We start from the raw sequence: 18049 nt of genomic DNA, 5'->3' as shown, positions 1-18049 counted from the left end.
TAGCAAAAAAAGGTTTTCAAACATTAATAGCTCTTTTAATCAGTTTTTAAATATCATCATTTAAACGACTAAGGACTGAAAGTTGAAATTTGGCTCCCTACTCTGCAGCCAGTAGCTATGAATAGCATTATTCCATAGAATTTTGATTCTGGTTTCATTAGAGAATGAAGCATTTAATTATTATATTCTAAGCCTGAGCAGTAGTGAATACTTACATATATCTGTACTGCTAATTTCATGAATGCTTTGAACTTCAAACTCACAGATGTTTCAAAATATTTATATCAGATCTTGTGAAGTCATAGTTACCAAAAATAGAACTTCTGCTATRTATGTTTATTTTGTCATGTAAGCAGCAGTGCCAGAGACATAAAAMCCAGCTTTAAGTATATTTTGAGTGTTTCCAATTATTCTGGCTTTCTGAGCACTTTGAATGTCAACAGCCAGTTCTATAGACATTTAATCTTAATGTTAAACAAAACTSAAGACATACATTACCAAAATTAACTTCCAGCAAGTCTAGTCTACTACCCATTATCTGTATCTTCCATTTAGCACAGACATTTGGGATTCTCGTACAGTTTTGGTTATCCTCCTCCTTTACATTTTGGAGGGAGAGCAGTGAGCAGAAGAACAGCACGTTTCAGGATGTTAGCAAAGCAACCACATGACTAGTATGATGTAGGCAGCTAGAAAGCTTAAATTACCCCAGTCCTATCCAAGTTCYGTTCACCAGGCCTTAACAGAGAACAGAAAATGGAAATCGAAACAATATCTGGATCCAGTCATTGAAATCTTGCTACGCCTGGGGAGAATTAGGAATGATAAGAAGTGTTTTCATAAGTGATACACTTGCACTTGTATTGGAGAAAGATGAATGCATYGCTATGTTTTACTCAGTGGCACCATCAAATGTCTTATTGACACTGTCTTATAACTTGTAATATTTTGATTTCTTCATTCAGCATGTTTCATTAGTCTAACCTGGAGGGACAAAGATGAAAGTAATAAATTTACACCAGAAAGACAGGTCATACCCTTCAGCTAGATAATCTGAAATACATATTTTTTTGTTTTACCCGTTTATATTTTAGAGCCTCAAAAACTATTTTACACTTACTTACAGGGCATACATTTACAAAGAAAAAAGATATTAATCTAAAGAAAAGTCCTAAATACTTAKCAGGCTGCTGGCTTTAGAATAGACTGATGTCTACTTTCTTGCCACTTGAGTGCTGAGCTATTTGTATTGCATTGTTATCTTCTTCAGTCTGCAGAAAAGCACAAATCTTATCCTCGATTAAAATTTACAGCCCTACTTCTGCTTCTTAATAGGGTCAGAAGGTGAAAAACTTCTTAAAGATGGACCCCTTATGAAAAATGGACAGGTAGACATTCAATTATGATATATTAAAGATATAGATGAAGTTTTTTTCCAGTAAAAAATACATTTCCTATTAGTTGTWGTTGTGCAGCAGTGAAAGGAAGGGTAGTGATGACAATATGATATATAATCAGTYTTTAGCCAGGATGTATGAGACCTGCTAATTATCGAAGCGTTTGCAAAGAGCTGCTCTGTTGAGAATGTCAGAGAACGTCTGAAACATCTCAGGTCAGCTGTAAATTTCTTTGATGGGAGTGAGACAAGCTCTCCTCGGTGATAAACCTGGCAGCCAAATGAACCTGCTCAGGGGTGTGCTACATTGCTCTGAAGGTGAATTGTGTGGCAGGTAAACAAGAGAAATCTCTACCAGAAGAAAGGAAGTTTATTGAAATGAAGAGGGCACATTGCTCTATATCCCCAAAACAGATGTGTTGTTTCATCACCTGACTGTAATAGCTATTAACCAGGAAGATGCTGAACTCAATCCCATGTAAAGTGCACACATGCCCCTTACTGTGCATTATTCACCTGTTTTTACATGAGCTAGCTGGTTAGTTTAATTGATGATGTATTTAAAATTTACCCAGTCAGGACTAACATGCGATATTTTTGTACTGGTCTTTTCTACTAAGTTTGCAAAAAAATATATATATATATATATATATGTATGTATGTATGTATGTATGTATGTATATCAGTATCTAGTGCTGCAGTTTGCATCCAAACCTGTCTTTGTAAAAACAGCTGCAAAAAGTGTTTCCTGGAAAAAAATCTTTAGCACACTTCCTAAATGCTAGTCAGTTCTACTAAAGCAAACAAATTCATACAGTAATGAATTTTAAATAAATGCATTTATTTTTTGACTTAAATAATTCAAGGGAGGCAAAATAAAAATCTTTTAATTTTGTCATTTTGACAAAGGCATACAGTCATCCAAKTAATGTTCAAATTGGCCTTGTTATTAGAAATATTTGCTGCCATGAACAAGTACTTGGAAGTCTTAAATAAGAAAAAATGAATACTTTGGAAAGAAAATTTATCTATTAACATCTAACAGTGGATGAAGAATTTTGAGAAAAAATGTTCTGGATTAATAGGCAATGACAAAGAGAAGATTGTGAGGAAGCTTGCAAAGCTATGGATCTTACACAGAAAGCTGTTGTACAGCACCTCAAAGCCATCACTTTTCAAAGCTGCAAAGCGAGTGAAGAAGGAGGATTGAGGAGGGCAGTATAGTCATAAGGTCTAGCAGGATCAGGTCAGTCGCACTGGGCAGTTAGGAAGATTTCTCATGGGATGGTGGTGGATGTAAGCTGAAATGCAAATGTTTCAAATAACATGTCAATATTAGATAGAGGTCTGCAGAGATCCTTTGAGGGAGTTATTCTGTTCCTTGGAAATAGCTAACTTCAAGCGATTTTTGTTACCCTTAACAACTCTCTTCTTTCTAATTGTWATATATGCTAAGACAGCAAAAGTACTCTGTGCTTTCATTTTTTTATTTCAGTTTTCAGTTACCTGGAGTATTAGGGGAAAGTCATCTTATATAKCTAAAAAGTATTTTCTACTTTCCATGGGACTATTTAGGTTAAAAAYCTCTGTGTATTATTTCCTTAATTTTTGTGTGATGGTTTAAAAAACAAAACCGAACTGAAAACCTATACTCAAACTTAGTCTGGTAACAAAATGAAGATGTGAGTTCTTACCAGTAAGGAAATTAAAGTATGTTACAATAATATCTAATCATATTATCTCCCATGAACTAAGAATACGTGAACTGCTTAGAGACTGAATAACCTACCACATGCAGGTTCAAGGGTATGGAGGTGATCTTTATCCATGATGGTTCTAAAACACGTAAKAGAGAAAGGATTAGATACAACCGAGGAGCACTGTTTAAAAAACAATTCCTTTGTGTTATCGTACAYCTGTGATTTTTCTCATTTCTCTTTTGCTATGTGGCAAAGCCAATAAATATTATATTTGGTAGACCRCAGTACCATGAATAATACCTATGAAGATAAGAAATTTGAAGTGTAGGATGTCTTTCATTTCATTCAAGGTAATTTCTAAATCCACYCAAAATTTTAATGCAAAAAGAGTAGAGAATGTAATATTTCCTGACAGAATTAAAATAGCCTTATATAAGATTAAAGATTCTGTTAATGTGTTAAACTTATTTGTCTTTTTACTTGACTGTGAGATATTCGTGTACATTCAGAAATAGTTGCATATGCACACATGCACACACACATATTCGCTGATGTGCTGCTCTAAGGAAAACCAGAGAGTTCTGTAGGAGCCCAAATGATTATCCGAGGTGAATATTTTTCTGTAATGCTTAATATGCCAAATCATTGCTAGTTTACAGTTTGAGAGGTAGAAGTTGGTAGGAAGACAATAACTTTCTATTTAGTGCTGGTCTAAGTTGTAGAGCTACCAATAKTTTTTGAAATATAGGTGTTCCAAGCAGTTCATAAACAGGCAGAAATATTCTGTGCCAGTACAGAAGATTATTGAATTATACTGCTGTAGCATTATTTTGATGTTCCTTACAAAAAAAAAAAAAGACGAATTTATTTATATAAGTTTATTTAACTGGGATTACTACCTAGACAATCTGCCAAACTTTTCTGTTTCAGTTATAATAGATAAAGGAATAAATTTTTGTCAAATAGCAGCAGATAAAGATTCAGATTTGGTAAAAGGGAGCATCTTCTAAAAAGTAAAATTAAATGCCATGTTTATAAGGACAAATCTCTGTGAAATGTGGTAGAAAAATGTTCTAATAAATAGATGGGTTCATGGCAAAGGAAAGGAAGATTTCTTTGTGCATTTCACRGTAAGATTACTTTAATACAAGGAGAATACTGATAACTGTATGTTCCTTATGGGAAAGATACTACCCACTGCAACTTTAAAAATCAGCCCTTTCCAGTATGAGAATCTGTTTTAAAAATTGTTTGGAAAAAAATTCTTTTCTGCATTAATACTTTCCTATAAGCAGATAAATATTAATCTAGTRAAAATCTCATTCTACCATTTTTTCCATAGTAGTGAAATTTTATCTCCCTTTTATCAGTTTTAGATGCAATCAATTTCTGATATATACACTTTCCAGAATTTCTAGAAWATCAACACTGAAATAGAGTGAAATAACAATAATCCTATAAGACAGACTGGTATTGTCTAATGATGATAGACTAAGCCCCATTAGTTGTATACTTCAGACCTAATGTGTGTACTAAATAGCAGAAATATAATCCTAGCTTTTGAAAGTCTTCACATGAAGCCTGTTAATTACTTGACAACAATAAATGATATTATTCCTAAAATAAAATAGCAGAATCCTGAAAAAAACCTGCATTTACTGTTTTTAATTTCTAACATTAAACGTTACCATAGACCCAATTAATACTCTTTCTTAAGTCCTAATGTTTAAAGTGTTTCAGCATCCATATAAATATGTTGACTAACACTTTGAGGGAAATAATTCCTCCTCAATTCAAATCAAACATATTTCATTTCTAAATGTTGAATTTYAGGAAAAAAAAAATCAAAGGACAGCATTTGCCAAAAACTGTTCCTTTACTATGAATCATTTCAATTTTGACAGACTATCATTCTCTAGCAAATTCTGACTATTACTGATTGTCATCTGTMACAAGATGAGGCCTTGAAGCATATGAGGCCTTAAACTATTTTAAATATTATCAGAACTTATGTAAAATAACCCTTTTCCCTGATTTTTCCTTAGTAGGTGGCACAGTTAGGATTATGAGAGAAAAAGTTGTCAGTTTTGAGTGGTTTCTTAATTACTAACTAAACACAGCTGTGTTTAWATGGACAAGTATTATCTGTTGTGAAAGTTCAGTGAGCAAATTCACTAAGTGTAAATGAAGGGACTGTTTTGATGGACTAATAGACACTTTTCTCCTATTTCTTTGACATTGTTTTCTTTATGCAGACTRCCTGGTTTTAGTGAACTTTATTTTCTTTATCAGGAAGGTAATTAGAAGTAATTTACATATATTTAAAAAGAAAAGCACTTATTTTTCTGGAAAGTTTACCAAGATCTTCACAGCCCCTAAAAGTTCTACTGGRGATATTTTAACCGTATTTACAGCAGAGCAAAATTTTTCTATCGTTCATTCAAACTTGTATAATATGAATTACTCCGTTGACTTTGAAAACAATTTCTAACTCAGTATAAAATTGCTAGGCTTTTAAAATTCAGAACTGCTTTTTGCCAATGATCCCACTAGAATCACATTTTTACTTCTATTTTAGTGAGTTCTTCTTGCTCCTCTGTTAACAATTGACTATAATGAATTCCGAGACTATCAGACAGGTACAAGGATATTGAAAGCGGAGGARAGGGTATTATCTGAGTTCCTCATCCCTCATCATATTCTTCCCAGTGTTGTCTGGCATACTCATCTGTCTTCTGACGCTGTGTTTATCCGCCTGCCCTACAGCACTGTTTCACAGAGTATGAGTATGACKGTGCGAGTTCCAAGATAAAAAGCTGTCAGTACATCTGCTCTGATCTTTGAATGGCCTCTCTAATTTGAAGTCACATATATTTTACAGTTCATTTGGGGAAAMCTTCCTTGTATTTTTATCTCCTAGCTGCTCATAAAATAAAATAAAATTCATATTAAAACCTGAAGAAGTATCTCTGAAAATAGAAAGGATTTTTTTAAGGCTATTTGAAACATTTTAGCAATGYATTGGACTGGTATGAAATATGACAATTTGTGGATTACTATCCTGCTTGGACTGGGATGTCTGTGTGCTGTAAATACACACTAAATTAGAAGTATATGGATTTTTGGCTGGAGAGAGTATCCAGTTTCATTTGTCATTTAGATTTAGATTCTTTTTCAACTGTACATGATTTAACTGATAAACCATAATAACTTATAGAATCTTTGTTGTTGAACCAACAGACACTAAATTAACTAATTTGGTGCCTCTGATTTTGAGGTATGAGCTGCTGCAGACAAATTAGAAGCTATTAGGGCTGCAAAAATTGTCTTTTAGGTTGATGTTATTCCATATAACATTTTTTTTCCTAGCCTTTGTTGATAATGTTTGTAGAGACTCAGAGAAATATTTCTAAGATTAAGAAGCTAAATGTATAAAAGGGCGTGCCATGTGCTGTTACTTTGTGGTTACCATTTATTTTCATGCTTCTTGTGTCTATTGTTTAAACATGTCTTTTTAAACAGAATCTTATGAAATTCAGTAGGATTTTGTGCTGGGTCCACATGTGTATCATTAAGATCCTATTTGTTCCAAATCTCATCAGTCAAATTTCATATTCATCCACATTCCACTATGTATGTATTGACGAACTATTATTCTGTAAAGTAGAGACCCCTTTCCAAATAAATAATTTTCTTATAGTTCAAGCTTTTTTAGAAGTCAAAGTTAAAATATTTATCATCAACATAAATAGCTCAGACTTCAATTTTATCTCACAAGTGAAAAATTCTAATCAATTTCTCAGCTTCATCAGGTAAAAATGATAACATTTTATCTAACTTTATCTGCTTCATCAAGATAAACTAAGACCATTGTAGGAGTAAGTAAGTAAAATACTTAAAAAGAATTTGTTCAGTTTTGTCCTCTTTTCCAGAATCTAGCCCACATTATTTTAATCCTGACATGCATGTATATATATATACAAACAACTTTTTAAATGTTCCTAATTATAAGCAGATAGTCTGCACTTAACAATTCATTTGCTAATAGTCTATGCTTAGTCTACACTTAACAATTCATATGTTAATAGTAAGTAGCTTGAAAGAGAAATGTGTTTTTTGGTAACAAATCCTTAGTGCAACAGATTGAAAAATTAATCTAATCCTCAAGAGCTGAAGAGGTAAGGGAGAAATAACTAAAGGAGCAATTGCCTTAAATTTCATGGCTGCTATAGTATTAAGGCAATCAAATGTGAAATATCAATACATCTGCACAGCATGAGTGAATTTATCCTGTTATTCTGATGAATAGTAGAAATAGAAACTTTGTAAAATGAAATGAGCAATGTGTGAAAGAAAAAAACACTAGCTGAACACAGATTATTTATCATGGTACAATGATATTAAAAATCATCAGGCAAGATGATAACTTGCTGTGTGTCCAATTTTAATGAAACAGCTCGAAGATGAAACCAAATCAGTTCAATGTAATTAATTTTAAGGTACAGATATCTCAATTTCTAGAAACTAGAGATCATTCATTCCTTCTTTATTGCACAGAGAAAAATGTGCAAAACATAGGCACATGGTTTTTAATATGAATTTTACTCCTCTGTGTAGCCCCTCTCTGTCACTGAAATCTCTAGACTCCTCCTACTAAGTTAGAGGATTGGGAGGCCATACATTTTTTGCACTGAATTACATATAAAATAGCAGAAGTGAGGGAAATCTGAATAATCATTCAAATGAAATCATCTAAAAGGTCTGTTACGGCGCCTGTCAGGTTCTTTCTGACTGTTTTTCTTTCAGAAATGATGGGATTTCAGGGGATAAGGCAGTTTAGTTATTGCATGTCTCTGCAGTATCGAGCACTGAAATTAATTCTTGCGTCCTGTGCTATGGCTCTGTCTTCTTTTGGAACYTGACAAACTTGTTTAATCACAAAATCAGCAAATACTTAAATCATAGAATCATAGAATCAGTAAGGTTGGAAGGGACCTCTGGAGATCATCTAGACCAACCTCYCTGCTCAAGCAGGGTCACCCAGAGCATAATATCTCTRTCTAAATAGCTCTTATTCATGGGACCCACAACTATATTACAGTATTAATGTTTGCTTTGAGCAATAGAATTGAATGTTGAGGTTTGACTGTAAATGTGACAAGAACAGACCTTCTCTGTGTCTCCCTGTGTGCATGTATGTAGAATATAAAGTATCTAGTGAACAGTAATGGAGAGTATGTATGTATGTATATATGGAGTTATGAGTTTGTATAGGGGGATTTTATAAAGRCATGAATTTCAAGTATGCAGCAATGAAATCCAGCAGGGAAATACATTTATTTTAATGTATGTTCCATAAAGACTAGTTGATTAAAAACTTCTTCCCAACACTAATTAAATAATAAGCTTGTGTAACTTCCTTCTGTGTCTAAAAGTATGCAAGAATCAAAATTTGAAATGATAAAACGTGCAATACAAACATTAATATTAGGTACCTTTATGCCATCAGTAAGCTTACTAGTTCATTGATTATTAATATGATTACAGTTATTTTTCTTAGATTGAGTTTCTTAYGTTTTAACTTTTCAATACACAATAGATCAGGACACTGGAGGATGACCTGTACATAGTAAGTGTGGAAACCAGTTTCAGAAAGGTATATAAAAGAATAGGTCTATTCCATTAGGTGCACTGTATAAGATACAAGTTGGTCTGTTTTCCGTAGTAGTAGTGTACCAGTGCACAGTAGAAGTTATCGTTCATTATTAATAGCATGATTATAAAGCAAAAGTTGCATTATGTGTCTATTCCTTGCTCAGGTGTTCTCCAGAAGTTGGAATAGGAGTGATTAATGCTCTATTACTCTTTGTAGATTTGRTATAAGGTTACTCATATTTGATAGATGGATGGGTGGTGAACTTTATTTTAAAATGGACATAAGTCCTAGTTCATACATCTGTTTCTGAAGAAGTGCAYATAGTGGTAAAAGTCCAAGGTTTTCTAATTGCGCTTCAGCTATAGATGACGAGTATTCAAGATATGAGTACCTGAAAACAGACTATTAATTCCCTATTCTTATATAAGGAAGTTCAGAACCCRTAAATATGAATTTTCAGAGGAAATGAACATTCCTTCCAGAAATTTAAAAATGATCATATTGTTTAACACATAACAGTGAATTGGTATTTAGAGGATGTAGCTAGTAACATTATATAAAAATTTAACAATTTCCTTCAAAAACTTGCTGTTTTCTTCCTTTCTTGTTTCACCTCCCTAACAAAGATATATAGAGCGAAGATGTATGACTTTGACTTTTCTTTTGATTGGTTTGTTGATTAATTTTTTAATTGACTATTTCTCTCTGGGGTTTAAAACTTTAAGAAAATATGCTAATGAATCCAATTACAAACATATGTTAAGAAAAAGAGATGTCAGATTTTAAAACAGTATAAATTATGCAGCATTCTTTTTTTRAAACAACAATTTAAAATTGCGGTACTATTTTCAATACAATAATACACTTTTTTTAAATGATATCTGTTGTTACAGTGAACAATAGAAATAAATTCTGAACTTATTCAATCAGTAAGATATATAAAATTAGTGTGCTCCAGCATTTTTGCTTTTTTATTGCAGTAAAATCCCATCTATCTCTATGTCTGTCTCCTATTTGAATATTTTTARCTATGATTTGTTTTTGAATCCCTACCTAGTGATTCCTTACGCTTCATTGCGTTAAATTCCACTGATGTGATCTGTCAGCAAATATGTAGCATTACTTCAGAGAGCTTTTAATGGGATAACAGCCCTTTATCTTCTGCTCATTATGTGTTTTAGCCATTTCTGTTTTTTGCTAGTACAACAAATATTTATTCCGATGTTTTCAGGTTGTTGTAACAGGGTTTCTCTATATAATTATGTGATTATAAGCGAACTGCCACGAAGCCGTATTTTGTCAATGATTCAAGGTTGGTAGCTATATAAGATTTGACAGACATCAGCTTACTTGCATGAAATATTTGCAATAATTTGAAGAAAATATCTGAGAAATTTGTCAACACTATTGATTTTTTTGTCAGATAGTCTATATGGGCTGGACGGAAGAACGGGAACAAGACTCCCTTCAAGATCGAATGTACACACCAAAGTTTCTAGCACTGAGGGGATCTTCTCTTTATAAATTTATAGCACCTCCAGTAAGTATATTTATCATATTTAGCAGGAATAAGTGTTATTAACTACAATTATTTCATGTAATATTTACAAGGCTTTCACACTTGGACATCACTCATTCAGCTGACAGGATTGCAGCTTACAGCACTGAAAAGTTGTAGGGAATATGGTATAGAAGTGACAGAAAATAGCTGTTCATCGGATGCTTCGGCAGCTAACAAGCACTTATTCACCCCCACTTAGTGGAGCACTTAGAAGAAATACAGCAGAGATCTACTCATACTAAAAGGGGGCTTTTCATTTGTCTTTGGCAGGGAGAAAAAGCCTGAAGGAAGATGGCTAGATTTATACTGAACTATCATTTGAAAGGCAAACTGCTGAGATTTTGGGAAATATCAAAGCTTTTTGCATGCTGTGGAAATGACAAGGCTTGCAGAGCAATATCTCTGTCTTTAGATTTTATCCTAAATGTAGCCTTTTTGTTGCTTAGAAGTACAAGAAGGAAGATAGGAAAGCAAATGAAGTTGTTTAGGTTAAATATATTAATTGGAATTTGACTGGAAATAGAAGGCAACATTTTGTCTATTGTCTCATAGGCAAAAATGTATTTTGCATTTTTATGATATTTCTAAACTGCAGTAAATATTGATATGCTCTGGCTGACTTTTAAGCCACTAGCTAAGGAGCCAGTAGCAGTCCGGTATTGGCAATAGGGAGAATAGCATGGATTCATTTATTCTGTTTATTGGGTGACTTTTCAGAACTGCTGTTAAACCCGATCCTGCCAGGTCCAGACTGCAGCTGCTTCCCGAATGAAGTAGTTCCCAGCTTGCTTGCAAGTGTTTGCATCGTTCTGCAGTAATTATTCACATTTGTTTGGTTAACAAAGCATTTAGGAACATGTTAAAGGACATGAAGAATGGAATTAAGTTTGAGCTGGAAACTTAATGTGTTCAATGCTGCTAACTGCTGCTCACTGATTCAGCACTAGTAATGGGAGTTTGGCCTTTGCTGGTGGATATTTTTCAAGAGAAGATTAAAATGTCAAATTACGGTGCTGACCACCTTAATTCAAAAGTAGCCCTCTTGGCTTTGGCAGATCTACCTGAGCATTTGCTGCCCRTCAGGTGAAGTGACCTCCTTTCTTGACACCCGATAAAAGCAGGAACAGGCTGTTAATAGTGCTGCAGGGAGGTTCCAGACTGTGGTGATGGACAAGGCTGGAAGGCTGCTGTATATGAGAGAAGCCGTCGATGCTTGAAGTCTTTATGGGTCTCATTTCAGCTGGGCTGCAACCACAACATGATTTTTTTGCGAGATTCTTATTTGAAGATAGGAAGGCAATCCAAACATTGAAAAATACTTTCTGTCCTTGGGGTATCAGGGAAGCATGACAAACATACTCCTTAAGGGACAAGTGGAAGTTCTTACAGAGTTACCTCAAAAATACATGTCAYGTAATACTTACGTATTTATATGCCCCCAAAAGTTATCCTTTTTTTCAAAGATGACAGTAGGGCTTTTGAAAGAACTTCTATAATCATGCTTTCTGTATGAAAATTTTGCACAAGTTTGCTGTTCTGCAGGTATACGGGGTATAAGGGTTCAGCTTTTCCAGGGATTATGAAAGATTRAGAACAAACTGGTTCAAGACTGCAGTTTCAGAGCTTCTAGTTATGGATATGTAAGCTAATTTTATAAAAATAAAAATTCTGTTAATTATGTTTGTAGTATAAGCTCCTTGCATTAAGTTGTTTTCTGAACAGAGATGTGCTACCAACTTTTTAACCAGAAAATMAAATAAAAGAATTTCCCTGGGTTTGGGTGAGTTATAGCACATTAGGGAGGCCTGTGTTTAAGAAGTGCATAATAGATACCYCCCCCTCTATCTATCTTTTTTTTTTYYCCCTTATTTGATCAATCATACCTCTTTGCAYGCTCAGATACATAAGCAATTGGTTTGGAGCTAGACCACTGTCCAATACTTCTTACCATTAAGATCTTTTCCTCATGTACAATTTCAGCTTTCAATCCATTTTGCTTGTTGTTATATGTTCTGAGACTACGAATAATTCTGTTCTTCTCATAGTTTTCTTGGAGTTACTTATAGATTGCTGTGATATCCCCTTGACTCTTCCTTGACTGAATAAATTCATCTATCCCTTTCTTTCCTGTTCAAGTCTTAACCTTTACCCTTCATCTTTACTTTTTCCCTGGACTGCAAGCCCAGTGGACACTAGTAAGTGTCCTACATATGAAATAGTATCTAGAACAGGACAGAATTGGAGACTTCGGTTTTATATTTTGGTACCTTTGCAAGTAATGTAGGTAATTGGACAGATTGTGACACACAGTTGCAAGGAAGGAAGAAGGAGAAGCATGGCCTTTTGCAGTGCAWGCTCTGTCAGAGGAGTCCAAGGACTGCTTCCTCTGGGGATCTGAGTGCAAGCCCCCCCAGCGTGGGCTGGAGTCTCMTGCCTGGTGTGGCCTACATGCAAAGCCACCACGGGATGGACAAGGGGCAGCAGGACATCTCCTCAGTACTGCCTGCRTGCAACAGTCTAGTCCCTGGTAGTTATTTCTCTAAGGGAGTGTTTATTCTTTCTGTACAAATTATACAGGACATAAAGGTAGAAAGTTTTATAGACAGATTTTTTTCTTTTATAAACTTCATTCTAATAWAGAAAAATTACTTTCTTTCTTTTCTTTTTTTTCCAAGGTCACAACCTGGGATTGGACACGAGCAGAGAAAACATTTTCGGTTTATGAGATAATGTGCAAAATTCTCAAGGTATGATGAGAAAATATAAAATAATTTACCATGTTGTCAGGCTGGTAGAGAGCCTGAGCATAACACTGCAACTAGAAACTTTATGTAGTATATGACCACCTTGCAGAAAGAGATCAGATTTGTTCGCTTTGAGGTCAATATCAGAAATYCTGATATCAGTGGATGTAGGATCAAAGTCTGTAAGGAATGTTTTCAAAAGGCATGGCAAAATTGAAAATAAAACAATTTGAACCAGGGTACCATTCTTGTACATGGGAAACTATTTTGTTTCTCCAGAATGCATTATGTTTTGTATTGAAAAAGAATTTTATAACTTTACTACATTAGTGCCTTCAACTTGTGTAACATTACTTTTTTCTAACTGAGCAGCTAAGAAAGTAGGAATTGATTCCACTTGCAAATACACAGATATAACTCAAAYTGGCTGCAATGTAAAATTGCACTTAAAGCAGAGACCTTAAAATGTATAATATCATTCTGAAAACTTTTGTCTTATTTCTTTAAATTTCTTCAGTTTGCTTAAATCTTAGTATATTGGAAGAACAAATGAAATATGCTTACAGATAAATCTGTGTGTAGCATATTGAATAGAGCCATTATTACACAATGTATTTCATTTTTCATTTAAATTTAATTCAGAATTAGTGTATATTGTCTTTTCTCTGTTTTAAAAATAGTGAAAATTGGTTTTCCAGATGTATAGTGTTTCTGAATCTAAAACTTGAGGGAAAGAGGAGAAAAAAAGAGATGAAAAAMCATCCATTCATCTGAACAACTTTCCAATGTTTGGAAACAATTGGAAATGATGATTACTTTTTTTAGGGCAAAATTATTTTAAAATAATTTGACCTTTTCTGAAACTTAATCCTGGCAGAGATAAACTATTATCAAGAAGAAGGATGAAAAATCGTATTTTTAAAATGTGTTAAAGTGTAAAAGGGAAGACCTTACACATGGTGCATTCCCTCATTTTTGAAGGTCAGGAAGGTACACTCTCCTTTCCTGTAGGAGGCAACATACAAATGCAACAGCTCAATAAAATTCAGACTTCAAATTTAGAATCCAAAAACAAACCAGCCCAAGAAAAACCCAGACTCCACATTACCTCTGCAAGTAATATGCGACAGAAAAGGAGCTCTCACGTGGCTTCCTTTGCCTGTGAGGTTTGGAGACTTTGTTAAGGAGTAGCGCATCCCAAATGCAACATGTCCCATCGCTCTAGTGTGTCCGTTAGCTACCAAGCGTGTGCAAACACTGACTCTTTGAGAGTGTTGATGTAAGGAGTGTATTAACAGAAAAAGTTCTTTAGCCTATGAAGACATTACGCTGGGGATGGTGTATAGAGAATTCTCTTAGGRCACAGTCTTAGAGAAATCTGAAATACCTGACTTGTAATGGGCACCTCTGAATACTTGAGAACTTGAACCTGGAGAGCCGTAAGCACCTGCGTACGTACTCAGAATCAAACCTGTGGGAGCAAGGACGACTCTGTTGCTTGTGGTTTATCCAAAGATTTTATTATACTATTTTAGCATAAACATACAAAACAYGTCATACAAATTTTTATCATTTTAATATTCTTTTTCCTTCCTTCTACTGCCTTCCTTTTCTGATACTTTGCWTTTACTCATTTTTAGCCATTTTTTTTTCTCTTCTCCTTTATTCTCTCTGCTTTGGCACCAGTGCTGGGATTTTTTTCTCTTTTCAGCTTTATAGTAGGAGTTAGGTTAAATAAAAAGAAGCCTAAACCAGTCAGCTGAAGAGTACAAGCCACAAAGCAGTAAAACCTGAAATGGTGCCTTCTTGGCACTTGTGTGGAAGGGCAGAAAAAAATTTAAAATGCTGTTTGTTCTTATCGCTTGGTTCTCCAAACTGCCTGGGCATAAACACCATTCTCAGCCTATATTAACAGAGGACACTGCAGCTGGGAGTTTCTCTAAAAATTCTTTCTCTAAGAATTCCTTGTGAAACTGGAAGACAAGCAACACAATTTCAGCAAAGCCTTGGTATATTACCTAAAAATACAATTATAGCTTAAGTGATATATAGATATCCTTTTTGTGTTTCATTATCACTTTATTCATATTTAATTATTTCTTTATTGTTTTTAAGCATGGTCAGGTTTATAAAATGTTAAAGTGTTTCCAATAGGTTCGTTAGCTCTGAGTTGTAAAAAACTGTAAATGMTAAAAATAATAAGTAGAAAAATCACTGCAATAAAATTACACCTTCTTCTGACACTGGAGTATTAATCTTCACTTTCTTCCAATCTTCTGCAGTGAGCATTACAGATCTTAACCCTGGTTTGGCTAAATATAAAAGCAAGTGRAAACAAGAAAAACAGTTTCCCATTAATACTGGGAAATTGAGCCGCTGTAGAAACTCAAGTTTTTGTTTAGGTTTTCTGCCAGCATCATAAATCTCTCCCTCCATTTTAGCAGTGTGTTTTTCTAGACACATTTGTACATGCCCCATGGATATTGTTGAAGCGGATACAACAAAAAAAAGAAAGTTACACTGTTACTTTGTGATCACCTTCAGACTTCTTCCCTGCTATGGTACCTCACATGCTGCTTTCATTATAAATTTGTTTTCCTAAGAGAATGAATGGAAAGTCCAAAGGGCAGCCGAACAGAAAGGGTTTTAAAGAGATTATATTCTCAGAGACTGATAGATAGCATGATAGTTTCGGAAACCTAATGAAAAAATAGATAAAAGAAACCTGGGCTTTTCTACCAGAGACAGTTCTCTTTCTTAYATTTCCTGTTCTTCTGCAGGAACAACTGAGTTCATGCTATTCCTTTCAGGAAAATTATCCTTCCAAATCAAATTATTCCGTATTTCTGCTTCAGAAGACACAATCACATGTCGTTAGGCAGAGAGAAATATAAGAAGATAATAGGGCCCATTTGCAGGACGGTATCATCAATCAATGTCTCTTAAGTGCTTTTAGTTCTGGCCCAAATTCGGATTGTTCTGCATACACACTTACTAGAAGTAGACATCACAGAGCATTCCCGGAGAGGGAACACAGTTATCTACGCTGTTGTAATTTTTAGAGTGATCGCTGCCATGTTTTTGGGGCCAATTGGACAAACTAGTGCTCTCCCAAACAATTCCTGGTATGGCTTGAGCATTAGCATGGGAGAAGGGGGCATTCCTAATCAGCAGCTTACATGTAAATGTAAGCACCCTGTTTGGGGAGGGAAAAAGAGTGTCATGGTATGGATTTGGCCTGTTTCTTGCCAACTGGCTGTAGAAAARACCATCAAACTGTCCCATACATGCTTAATTTGTAAATAAAGGTAGAGCTTCTGTGGCTAACACTCCCTTTAAGCAGATGAACTTGTAAGTAGCCTATGCTAACCTTCATATGAACTTGTCCAGGAGTGARACATTGTGCTTTAGAATTAATATATTCAAAGCAGATTTCCTTCTTTATTGAACAGGCTGTGGAGCATTCTGAGAAGGAGATAAGATGTATTGTCTGCATGGAGTGCTGAGTCTTTTGGTCAGGACTGCTACAATGTTTCACAGCTCTCTAGAGCCTGAAGGGATGTGAGTCCAATTAATTAGTCTTGAGTCATGTCTAATTTGTCAAAATGAGTTAGCAAATATTATCAGGCCAGTTGCTGATCAGACTTTATCTGCATTACTTGGCTTGTTTAGATTGGAATAAGAAATTTCTTTTCTTTTTCTTTNTTTTTCTTTTTTTTTTTTTTTTTTTTTTTTTTTTTTTTTGTCTTTTTACTTTTTTCCCCCATTTTTAGACTCCTAATCACCAAAAACCAGCATGCAACTTTCCCCAGAGCGCTCTTTTTTCTCTTGCGTGCTCRCAACTTCCAACAAATGTCCTTTGTACCACAATGACGGGACTTACCGCTAAATCTGTCCCAAAGCATTTATTCTCCTTATTCCACTCCTTAAATCTGAGTTAAATTCTGATGAACTTCACTAGAGCAGTCTTGATTAGAATCTTTTTAAAAGGTGGCATGATTTTCTTCAGTTAGAGAGATTTGAAGTTTCTGCTCCGTGACAGAAGTGCTACAGTACAGAATATGAACTGCTAGATCCTACTGTTTACATATTAATATTTCAGTGCTTTAATATGAGAGAATGCCTCCACTTCAGGTGACAGTAAAAATATTAAAGCACTAAATAAATATTAACATCCAGAGCCAGCAGAGGACTTCACTGATTTAACTGTCAGAAAGGGAATATAGTCTGAACACATGAAATAAAACTCAGAAATCATCTGTCATCATGGTGAATGTTTTCTTCATAGTTCCCAGTGTGTGCAGAGTGTGCTTTCTCCATCATCACCCATTTTAAAGTGTCTGATTCTTCTCATGAACCATAGGAAACTGAGATGCTCTTTACAATTGTTAAGGTCCTTCTCAAATTTCAGGCATCAAAAAGCCAGGCTGTCCTGCAGCTTAATTGGAACTGTCAGAGACTGTTATGTAATTTACAATTTATTAAGTAATACTTATAATAGTCCCAATAGTAAATTGCTATTTTGCTATTATTGTATATTTGTTTTTGTTTGTTTCATCAGAATATGTGGAGAAGATGAGGGAACTTGTCCTAAGCAAGACCAAAAGTCACTATTCTTAATTTGATTAGAACCTTCTAAATAATCACAAAGACTAGGAAAAAATGAAGCACAAAAGTAGATTTAAAGGAGCTCTATTGTGACTTTGAAAAATGTATTGACATAAATAAGTTAGTGAGTACTGATCCTCTAATTAACTATTTACAAATTTAGATAGTAAACAACATAAAAACCCTGACCATCACATTCATACACTACCAGAACAATAATGCATTATGACTTGCAGCCTGGTATGATTCCACTGAAGCACTTCACACACATTCAAAAATGCCTAGGAGGCATAAGTAATTAATCCCTTTATGAACATGTTAATACTGCAATTAAATTTTCAGCCAAAGTTTAGCCAGGTGTAGTTCCTGAAAAAAAGTCATAAA

At 34.5% G+C, this 18049-nt stretch overlaps 1 protein-coding gene across 1 annotated transcript in view; it reads left to right on the top strand.

The window, feature by feature from the left end:
- Positions 1 to 18049, top strand: part of SNTG1 (syntrophin gamma 1) — a 337973-nt gene that overhangs the window by 281535 nt on the left and 38389 nt on the right. The window contains exons 13-14 of the mRNA XM_085313521.1: positions 10176 to 10292; positions 12989 to 13060. Of these exons, the coding sequence (XP_085169647.1) occupies positions 10176 to 10292; positions 12989 to 13060 (189 nt within the window). The remainder of the gene's footprint in view (positions 1 to 10175; positions 10293 to 12988; positions 13061 to 18049) is intronic.

Source organism: Rhea americana, unplaced genomic scaffold, assembly GCF_003343005.1.
Source record: "Rhea americana isolate MKP2758 unplaced genomic scaffold, rheAme1 scaffold_39, whole genome shotgun sequence".
Taxonomy (NCBI): Eukaryota; Metazoa; Chordata; class Aves; order Rheiformes; family Rheidae; genus Rhea; species Rhea americana.
The sequence above is the reverse complement of the archived record's forward strand: the minus strand, read 5'-3'. Positions and strand labels throughout refer to the sequence as shown.